The 11,093-nt window shown below is 54.2% G+C and overlaps 1 protein-coding gene across 3 annotated transcripts in view; it reads right to left on the bottom strand.

Moving 5' to 3' along the window:
- Nucleotides 1-7,193: 7,193 nt before the first annotated feature.
- Nf2 (neurofibromin 2 (merlin)) overlaps nt 7,194-11,093 on the bottom strand; it is an 87,866-nt gene continuing 83,966 nt past the window's right edge. For all 3 annotated transcript variants that reach the window (XM_005396218.2, XM_005396217.2, XM_005396216.2), the window contains one exon: nt 7,194-9,967. Coding sequence is in view for 1 of the 3 variants with exons in the window: in XM_005396216.2 (XP_005396273.1) it covers nt 9,917-9,967 (51 nt within the window). In the remaining 2 variants the exon portion in view is untranslated. The remainder of the gene's footprint in view (nt 9,968-11,093) is intronic.

Genomic DNA, 11,093 nt, shown 5'->3' with positions numbered 1-11,093 from the left:
TGACCTGGGACTACCGCCCCAAAACCCGACCTCTCCCCTGGGCAGCCCAGGCTGGGGTGCTGGTGCTGTCCCCACTGCAGAGCCTCTCAGAGAGTCACTGGCCACACCTCAATGGTGGGAGGAAAGGGACTCTAGTGTCACCACTCTGAGCCAGGCTAGGGGGATTCTCCTCCAAGGCTGAGCTGCAGAATGAGCCTGGGTATAGCAGAGGACAGGGTTCAAATCCCAGCTCTGGGAGTTCTTTAGCCTCTCTGAGCCTCAGTTTCCTCTTTGGTCTCACACGAGAGTAACTGCACAGAGCTCTCCCGGGGTTCCCCTATGGTTCCATCAGTTAGGGTCTAAACAAGAGTCATTGCCACTTCCTGGGCCCTGGCATGTATGGCGATTGAGGCCTCCTCCTGGGACTGCCGTGAGAACTAAGGAGAGATCAAGTGTAGTGTGGCCAGCACAGGTCACTGTTGTTTTATTATTGTCATCTTTCTCAGAGCCTGACCAGAACAGGTTGTGGGGGACACTGCGGCCCTTTCCCTATGCACACAATATTGGTACTCAGGTGGGAGACTGAGACCACGGGGACCTGCTCCCCTGAGCCAGGCGGGTGGGGCTGGGTCCACAGGGAGCTGCTGAGAACATGGGGAGGGGGCTGGCCCATGCTGAGCTATTCAGCAGAGCACAGCCGGCTCTAATGAAGTGCGCTAGCCCCAGGCCACACTGATTTCACGTCTGGGTGGCCACTTCCCAGCTGGTAAATGTCACTGGAGAGAGAGCAGAGGCACCTGGCACTGGCCCAGTAGGAAGTGGGGTGGGAGAGCTGCCAGGGGCTGAAGATGCCCAGCGAATGCTGATGCTGGGACGGGCCGCCAGACCCTTCAGACAGCCCCACTAATTCCCCAAGGGGGGCTGAGTTTGGCGGGCTGAAGCTGTGTCTCCCACTTAGGTGCTTCTGCAACCACCAGCTCCAATCCTGCTGTGAATCACAACAACGAGAGCCCAGAGCTGGAAGGCTTGCCCCCAGCTGGCCACTTCTGCCCCTTTCTTCACCTGGGGGAGGGGCACTAAGGAATGTCCAGAGGGCACAGCTTCCCAGGTCCACAAACAGGAAGCAGAGCGGTGTGGGAACCTTCCTGGCCCACAGCCCTCCCCGCCTTGAGCTGTCTCCTTTGATAACTGATCCAGGACAAGCTAATAGTAACGAGCTATAACCACACAGCGGCAGGCCTCGTTTAATAAACTCTCGCTGCGGCAGGCGCTGGCTCAGAACCCGGTCCTGTGATCTCATTCAACCCCAGAATGACCCTGTGGGGGCCCTGAATTGGCTCCACTGTTCAAGACAGGAATATGAGGCTGACACAGTCGTGGGAGCTCTCCCCCCGTCCCCGGTCCCCTCCAAATGGGACCCCTCCTCTGCCTACTCCACTTCCTCACCTCCTGGATCCCCAGGAGGTAGGAGATGCGCAGGGTGCGGGTAGTCTGCGGGTGTTGCACATTTGCTCATCTTGGGCAGGGGAGCTGGAAGGAGGGAAGAGGGACTTCCTGTAAGACTTGGAGGCAGAAGCAGGTCATCTCAGAGGCCGCCCCAGGGGAGGGGGAGGTGTTCACCCTCACTGTACCTCCAAACCTCTCTTCTCTCTCCTTCTGGAACCCTGATCTCTAGGTCAGAGACCTGTAAACCAAGGTCAGCTCGAGCCACACCCATCCCAGACCTGACATCTCCTGGGCACATAGATGCAGCTGAAGTCACACGGATGGGCTCCTGCCGGGACAGTGCACGTGAGTGGCTGATGCTGGTCCTGTTGGGTTGGGAGCAGTGCCCTTGGGGCAGACACACAGCAGCATCCAGGCAGCCCTGGAACGCTGGGACTTCCATGTGGAGACCTCACTGTGGCCCTCAGCCCAGTGGGTACCATCCCTGAGTCATCGGCTGCTCTGGCCACCTGGCATCTGCTTCCTTTCCCTCCCCTGTCCAAAGTTTTCCTCAAGGTGCCAGACTCCCCACCATATGCCTGGCCTAGACCGGCCACAGCAGTGCTTGGCAAATGCTACTAGGTACAAGGGGGACTTGGGCCAGGGTTGGGGGCTGCCCCAAGACCTGGTGACCTCCCAAAAGGGAAAGCAGCTCACAAGACAACCTTGCCCAGGAAGACACCTGCTCTACCTGGTTGCTGCTCCCTGCTTTCCTTTCTTGGCATCTCCAGAGGACATTCCTTAGTGGAGTGGGGAGCCCTGGCATCCCCGACCGCTTTCCCCTTCCATGGGAAAAGAGGAGGGAGGAGAGAAAAGCCGTATTAATAAAAGAATAGGATACTGCGACTAACTCCGCAGCGTGTGCAGCTCAGAATAGCAATGTGCTTTCTCAAGGCAAACAGAACTCCCCAGGTGTTAATGCAAATTCACTCCGGTTAAGATGAAAGAGGGTTGTTTCCCCCTTTGCTGGTTAATATGAAGGACTTAATAGATTCAGCCTCAGGAACTCAGGATCTCAGGCTGGGAGCAGAAGACTGGAAGGAGGGGTGGAGGAGGGATCGGGTGTGGGCAAAGCAGGGAGGTCCCTGTGGGTTTCAGGGCACAGCAACTGTCACAGCAGGCCCAACCAACACTGCGGCTCTCGCCACCCCCGTCCTCTGCCTAGGCTAACGGGACTTGGGACTCGCGCTTGGCAGGAGGTGGTGGGAACGCTCGGAGTGGCTATGCAACCCCCTGCCTTGGTGCTCTTCCCATTAAGCCATGGGCTGGCACCGCCAGGGCCTCTGCCCAATAAATATGTACCAGAGAGGCGTAGGACAAGGAGAAACAATGGGACTAGAAGGGATCCCCTAACCCGGGCCCAGGAGAGTTCAGTTCATGGTCCATGGGTGTAGTTCAGTTCATGGTCAAGGCTGTGGGCCACCATTGTGGGGTCCTGGGCCAGTGACCCTTTTTGGTTCTCCAGAGGGTGGTACTGGTCCCATAGCACCCGAGGAGACCAGCCTGTGGAGTTGGAACCTAGGGGGCCTCAAGGATCTTTTGATTCAAGCCTTCCACAGCTCAGGCATAGAAGCCCAGAGGTGGCAAGGACTTACTCAAGGCCACATCACAGAAGCAGAGAGCTGGAGGGACCAGACCCTCCTGTGGCCAGCTGTCCTGAAGCCTGGGCTGGTAGATAGTTGGGCTCCTCTGCCAGCCACAGGGGCTTCCTCCCAGCGAGGAGCCCTCTGCAGCCTGGGGCTCAGGGGCTAGGCTGTGCATCCCAGGCTACTCACACTTCTCACGTACTTCCGGAACACCGTCCTCCATTGAGAAACACACAGGGCCAGGCTGGGAAAGACTGCTCCTGGGGAGGGTGGAGACTCCACACGCGGCTTGGCTGCCGCTGTGTGCTAATACCCCTGAGCAAGGGGTATTAATGTGACAAACCAGCCCACTTGGGCTCAGCTGGGAATAAAGAGAGACTTGGGGAGACCTAGGCTGGGCTGCCCCATCGGTTGGTGGAAATTTAACTCCTCTCTCTCAGGGTAAATGGAACAGCAGGTGCCTGCCACAAGACACCTCCGCAGCCTTCTTTGCTTTTGTTTACTGACTTAATTCCTTCAGATCAAAGGCTGCCCCTTCCTCCCCAACCAGGCAGGCAGGGGAATTACATTATTTATATTGGAAATGGGCAAGGCTCCATGGGGACTTCTTCCTTATGCCTGATAAGGGAAAATTAGGTCACTGCTGTGCCTCCCTGGTGTCTGCAGTTGGGTTTTTAAAGCCCAGGTACCCGCAGGTACGTGGAAGAGCTCTGTGTGCCAAGTCAAGTGTGGCCTGCCCAGCGCCTCTCCCGTTCTGAGCCTCCAGTAAATTATTGACCTGAGCAAGGGGTATTAATGTGACAAAACAAGAACACCCTTCCCCGGCAGCCCCAGTCCAGAGTTATCTATCATTTCCCAGGCTCTGCATCTGGCACTGGGCAAATAGCGACGACAAACAGGCCAGATGCAGGTTCATTAAGCTCTGGGTGCAGGTGGTGGGATGAGGGCCACACGGGGGGAGTAGATGGGCCTGGTGCCTTTGAGCTGTGACATCCTCTCAGTCACCTTGGCTCTTTTTTGTGTCCTCCTGCCCCCACCTAAAAATAAGAATTCAAAGAACCACATCCCCCAGCAGTCACAAGAATTTAGGCACTGTACTTAGGGCTTTCCAAATATCATTAGTCCCCACAAAACCCTCTAACATTCCCATTTTACAGATAGGGAAACTTACAAGGCTGAGAAGTGGCACAGTAGGGATTTGAACCCAAGCTTGTCTGAGGACTGAGTCGGGGAGGGCTCGGAGCCTCTCAGCTAGGCCAGGCTGTTTCCCTAGCTCACTCTATGGCTAGTGGTGAAGATTTCCTTCGCGTCAGCAGCCTCTATTTCTTGTAAATAGTGGCAATAGTGCTACATATCCACACCCCCATTTTCTTAGAAATCAGAGTACTTTTTGCTTCTGTTCTTTATGTTATCCTGGCAACACCCTTGAGGCACCCACAGGTGCCACTGTCAACAGTCTTTACAGAGCGGGGAAGAGCCTAGCCGCAAGGCAAGGCAGAGGCAGCCTCTACCCTGGCCCAGAGCAGAGCAGAGCAGCATAGCTGAGCAGCTTCGCAGAGCAGAGAGCCGGGCGGGCTCTCGCGGCTCCCACTGCGGAGTTCTCAGGAGGTATCTTGATTTCAACTCAGAGGCAACATGCCAGGTGCTATTCTGAGGCCACCACCCCAGTGGGAAATGGGCATCAAGTGGAAACCGGGAGAGGACACGGTGGGGGTTCCTCTCTGAGTCAGACAGAATCCTTGCCGCGCTGATAAACGGCCCTGTAATTTGCCCGAGCTGCGCTGTCACTGCTCTGATCCCGGGGCTGTCTCCCTGCAAGCAAGCTGCGGTCTCCCTACCAGGGCTGGGACTGCGGGCCGGCCACAGGATCCTGCCGTAATGCAGTAATGACAGGCTGCCAGGGAGCCCTGCACGGCTGGGAGGGAAGAGAGGGGAGGGGAACCCTTGGCCTCTCACTGGAGGAGAGGCTGCCTGGGCTGCTTGAGGGAGAGGAAGTGTATGCAACTGGCTCTACCTTCTCTTCCCCAGACGGGCAAAGATTGGATTAGACACAGTTGCAGCCATCTCCCCAGTACCTTCACCCAGAGCCGGGCTGCCAGCTCTTCATTATACGTGGGTAGCTCCTCATCCGCTCCTCCACATGAAGGCTTCTGGGGCAGGCAGCCCTGGGGAGTAGCTGCCAGGCACTCCCCACTCAGGCGCAGCCCACAGCAAAGGAAGAACACTGGCAGGGCAGCCAGGATGACTGACTTCGGGATCCCACGGGGCTGCAAATGCCACTCTGAACCTGTGTTTATAGCATGGTCACAACCAACTAAAAACACCAGCAGAGAATTCAGCTGAACTCAATACCAAAATGTGAGACAGTGTTGTCAATTCTAACCCTGATTATTGGGGACCTCAGGATCTCAGTGTGAGTATCTTTTGGGGGTCGGGCTGTCTTTTTAAAAAAGGTTAGGTAAAAATATTGCCTGGACAGCTTAACAAGACCAGTATGTAGAAGGCCATTTCTCTGGTTTGACTATAAAAGAAATCAGGCTACTTCCAGTTATTAAAACTAACAATTTACCTTTGACTTTTTTTGTCTTTTTGAGACAGGGTCTCGCTATGCAGTTCAGGCTGGCCTTGAGCTCACTTTGTAGCCCAGGCTGGCCTCGAATTTGCAACGATCCTCCTGCCTCAGCCTCCTGAGTACTGGGATTGTAGGTGTGGGCCATCATACCCGGCTACAATTTACCTTTGAGAAATGAAGAATTTTTATATTATTATTTATCTAATAACAAGTCTACTAAGTTACTAACCATATCTAAAGCTAACAAAATATTGTCTAATTTTATATCTTTCTGAAATATTTAAAAAAACCTAGTAATGAACTCAAAAGATTTGGGGGAAATTTTGTATATATCATGAATCACTTAATGACAGGGCTTCACTGAATGACATTCTGAGAAGTATAGTGTTAGAACACCATAGTGCACTCACACAAAGATGGCTATGACATCAGGGGCCGTATGATCCCAGTGAATCAATCACTATCGTGTGTGCGACCCATCACTGACCACACCATTAGAGACACATGACCATTGTGATGGGCTATTTTCTTCACTGGTTTGTGTGACAGACACCTAAGGTGTATTCTCACATGTGGCAGTCAGATCCCTTAGAAGTCCTGATAACCACTTTGTGTCACCTGTCAAGATTTAGGCTGTACAGTTGTCCTATAGTAGTTTTCGTTTTAATAACAGACTTTCATTGATTAAAATTAGAAAAAACAAGCCAGGCATTGTGGCACATGCCTGTAATCCCAGCACCTTGGGAGGCTGAGGCAGAAGGGTTGTCATGAGTTTGAGACCAGCCTGGGGTATATAAGCAAGTTCAAGGCCAGCCTGAACTACATAGTGAGACCTTGTCTCAAAAAAAGAAAAGAAAAAACAAGGCAGGAGTGGTGGTGAGTGTCTGTAATCCCAGCACTTGGGAGGCTGAAGCATGAAGATCCCTTTGAGTATGAGGACAGCCTGGCCTAGACAGTGAGTTCAAGGTCAGCCTAAACTACATGATGAGAGATGCTGGCTCAACCAAAAAAAAAAAAAAAAAAGAAAAGAAAAAACACACAAAAAAAACCCACATAAGCTCTGCAGTGATTGTTTCTCAACATCAAATACAAATGTCATCACATAACCCTGTGAAAGGAGATGAGTCTCAACTGCTCTACCCGGGCCCCAGCGGCTCCTCATGCCCCTCACTCTCCAGAGCCTGGACCAGGGAACCCTACAAGCAGAAAGGCCTGGAGGGATGCCCCGGTCTAGTGTCCTCTTCTCAGATCTGAAGTCTGGGTGGGCTGGGGCTGTAGAGAGAAAAAACAAGGCACTTGGCCCCATGCAGGGAATGTTCCATGACCCGGGTATGACCTACGGGAAGAGGGAGAGTGCTCAGGCCAACGTGTTTTTCAGGAGCTGTTATGAGAATGGATGGAGGTGATCCTCTTGCCACCAGAGACAAGGAGCTAGTGGCGAAGTCCTGGGCAGTCGTGGGGAGTCAGAAGGCCCTTTCTTCACAGACCCTCAAAAGGCAGCCCACCACTCAGGCTCGAGCTTACCACGTCCATGCTTTGAGTGACCAACTGAGAAAGCCCATGACAAAGTATTACAGCTTAGGATTTTATTAAAACAATCACTTAAATTACAACAATCTCCCAGAATAGAAAATAACCTTCCCCAGTCGGGCCCTGACAGGAGGTGTGACTCAGGCCCCGCAGGAAGAAGTGTTGCTTGACACCTTTGAAAACGGATGGCACATCCCTAGGAGCCCCCAAAGGCCATCTTGGCCCTAGGGCAACTGGCAGAGGCTGAATTTTTGCTAAGGCTGCCACTGCCAGGGGCTGCAAGGCCCTAGCCCTGTCAGTGAGGAACACTTAGTCACTGTCACTGGTTGTCAGCCTCTGGACTTTTGAAAAAGAAAGAGAGAGAGAAACCTGTCTCTAAGATGACAAAACACAGTCACTCAAGAAGTGTTATATAATGCCATGGGGTGTTGTCTAGCAGGGCCGGGCAGGTACATGAAGAACTGAGTGGCGACCACAGGTCAGAGGACTGCTGTGGCTGAGGCAGGGCCTCGAGCAGGACACATGAATGGCTACGGGCCCAGAGGGTGGCCTCACAGGGAGCCTTGACCTGGGCACGGGCCTCGTGACTGGGTTCAGCACCACGGTGCTTCGGCCCAAGAGCTGCCAGAAGCGCTCCAATGACATAATCGTGGCCAGGGCTCCAATCTCCACGGACTTCAGAGACTTCCTCACTTGACAAGCTTCCATGCTCTAAAAATGTTCCCTGGAAGGAACAGTTACCGCAGCTACAGCACAAGTCTCTGAAAACCAGGCACTGCTTTCATCCTTTCTTTTTCCACTGGGGTCCGAGACATCGTGAGGACTCCCACTTTCTCCCTTCGGGGACAGCTGAGCACCCCTGGCTGAGTGGTTCCTGCCCTCCCTCTCCGTCTGCCCTGGGGCTCCAGGTGCACCTGCCACAGCTCAGACGCCAGCCAGCCAGGTCCCGTGTGGCCACATGGCTTGGCGCTTCCCAGCTTCAGCTACGTGCAGCAGTTAAATTAAAAAACAAGGCCCAACATCACTTTTATAAACTACCATCATGCTCTTGTGCCCCACAGTCACTGCTGAAAGATTAAATTTACAGATTGGGAGGGAATTAAGTCCTGGCAGAAATTCAAGGATGAAATTTAGGCCTGAAAAGATAAAGTCAAACACAAGAGCCAGATCTGACTTTGTAAACACTGAGGACGCAGGTCCTGAGGACTCTCCCTTTCGGTGGCCGCCATCCACTCCTCGGTTCCAGACTAGAGTTCCACCCTGCACGCCCTAAGGGCTGGGTCACACGCAGGACTTACTTTTGAGGGACAAGGTGGCCTCAGAAGGGGGTGGCCAGCCGAGGATGCCCTTAGGTCAGCCTGGGCCTGCCCTTAGGTCAGTGGAAACAAGGCAGGATCTCATGAGTGCCTTTGATCCTCAAAGCCAGACAAAATCTCTGGAGATGGTCTCTGCTATCAAGGGATCTCCAGGCCCTCTTCAGTGGATAAGGAATCTTTCTGCCGATATCACCTGCTCTGCACAATGGCCCTGTTAGGACCCCAGTTGGCCATAGCAGCAACAGCAGCCATGTAGGAAAGAAAGGGCCAGAATGTGGCCCCCAATCACAGGTGGCTCTGAATCCCACAAGGAACCGAGTTGTGTGCCAGCCTGTGTGAGTGCCAGCTCTGAGGCAGCTGTGTCAGGCTCCTACTGGGAAAGACAAAAGGGACTCTGAGGGGCCCTCAAAGGATAGGAAATAAAGGGCCTCCAGGGGAACAAGGACAATGGCAACTGAGGCGCAGGCACCACAGAGGCTTTGGGAAGGCTTGCTGGTACACGGCCAGAGGTGGGGGTGACTCAGATCAGTAGGAGTCGGGGTTCTGGGGTTGAATGTTGTTGGGGCCAGACAGGAAGCACCCGTGGGGCCTTGGGGCCTGTAGAGGTCCCTGGTCACAGCCAGGCTTCTAGGCATTGGTGAGAACATCACCAGCCCAAGCAGGAGTCTAAGGCTGGTGGGGACGGGAGATACACGTAGCTGGCTGCTCTCTGGCTCTCAGGCCCTGGGCTGGGGTCTGGTGGAGGGTGTGAGCGCTCTGTACCGTTAGATCCCTCCCCGGCTCTGCCTGACTCCCAGCCCCCTGCTGGCTGCTGGGCCTTTATCACAGCTTCTGCCCTCAGCTGCCCCCAAACCCAGCAGCCCTACCCGGGTGCTCTGGTGAGGACCTGAGCTGGTCCTGAGCTTCAGGTGAGCTCCCCGATGGTGAGCAGCAGGCAGGTCACTCTGGGCCTAACTCAGCCAGGCTGTGCTTGTCCACTGTGTGCCAGGGCCTCACCTGCGGCGGGATGGACATTCTGGAATGCTGGGTGGAGCGCGGGTGGTGGAACTGGCCTTCTAGGCTTCAGCCTTGACCCTTCACTCCTACACCTGCTTCCCAGACGGGGCCGTGGAGGTTGGCACTGGGCAGTGAGACACACACACCAGGCTGCCAGGGACCAAGGAACTACAGGATCTCACATAAGACAAAGACACTTTTCAAAGAAAAAAAAAAAACCAGGAAAAAAAGAAAGACACAAGTCAGAAGAACTAAAACACCATAAGAGAGATCTCTACAGGGTCATAGTTCAAAGGCAATTGCACATGAAGTGGGCTGGACTCTCCACTCAGCTGGAAAAAATTCCAGAGCTCCCACGGGAGCCCCCGGCCAGGCCACTATGAACGGTTCCCACGGAGTCGACCATCCCGCTGGTGCTGAAGCCACAGATCCTGGAGTGGCCGGGTCACCTGCTACAGCTCTTCAAAGAAAGCCACTCGGGACTTGGCGCTCTGCAAAGTGAGCTGCAAGAGAGCAGAGAAAAAATTGAAAGGGGCCCTGGTTTCCGTTCCTTCACACGGGAGCCTGTCATGTAGCAGGGACTAATCTCAAAGGTGGTTTGGAGTGACAGAGATGCCTGTTCAAATAGATGTTCAGGAGGCTGGTGGTCAAGCCCAAACAGTATTCTAGATTTGCCCCAGAATTTAAATTAGGAGGTGACAAATAAGGACATACCAGGAGGGATAGCTGATGGGCAGAAGCATGTCAGCAGGAAAATGTCATCAGTGTTGCCTTTTCACAGAGGACAGAAGGTCCCTGGATATTTTGTTAGATTCTCACATTGCTGTCTACAAGTCTTTGAGACGCCACCTTTGTGCTGTGCTGTCTGCAGAGACACCAGCCGGGGATGCTCATTTTCCCTGGGCTCAGAGGAGCCATAGGCAAGGGTCTCAGTCCTCAGGCCCTGGAGCAGAATGGCAGGCATGTGTCAGATGAGCCCAAGCTCGTCTCTTCTGCTCCTGGCTCCCCAGGTGTCCCCAAAGCAGACCTGCCCATGACCCAGCAGCTGAGAGGGTTTCTCTCCGTGAGGTGGAAGGCGACTGGCTGCCTGTGCGATCAGTTCAGAAGGGAGGATGAGGGTTCGCGGGCTGCACTCTGGTCAGCAACTGCAGGAAGGACGCTGCCCAAGGTCAGGGTCAGCAAGATGCAAAAGCAGAGGGGTGGGCTGGAGGGTGTGGCAGTTTGTGCTTCCTCAGTCCCTGACTCTGCGGCACTTCCTAGCTTTTGCCCAAACAGAAGCATCTGCACAAGCCCTTCTGCTGCCCTGCGCCCTGCTCCCTGCTCTGCTTTTGAAATTGACTCTTTGAGGTACGACTGTGGACTCGAGATCCAGCTCCGGAATTCCCAAGAGGAGTCCACATTCTTCACCTTCGTATTTTATCTCAGTGCCCAGTTCCAAGCAGGAACACAGAGCCCGTCTGTCGTGTGAATGGGATGTGGACTACAGGGGAACAACAAGAGCACCACACAGCGCTGTGCTCCGTCCACAGCTCACTGCGTGGCCTCACTGAACACCCCGGGCCTCTCCAAGCCTTTCTCCTCTGGAGATTAACCGCAGGGCGGGCTGGCTGGTCTGGTCCTTCCCCCGAC

Source organism: Chinchilla lanigera, unplaced genomic scaffold, assembly GCF_000276665.1.
Source record: "Chinchilla lanigera isolate Chin_1 unplaced genomic scaffold, ChiLan1.0 scaffold00054, whole genome shotgun sequence".
NCBI lineage: Eukaryota > Metazoa > Chordata > Mammalia > Rodentia > Chinchillidae > Chinchilla > Chinchilla lanigera.
This window is presented reverse-complemented; position numbering and strand designations above follow the sequence as displayed.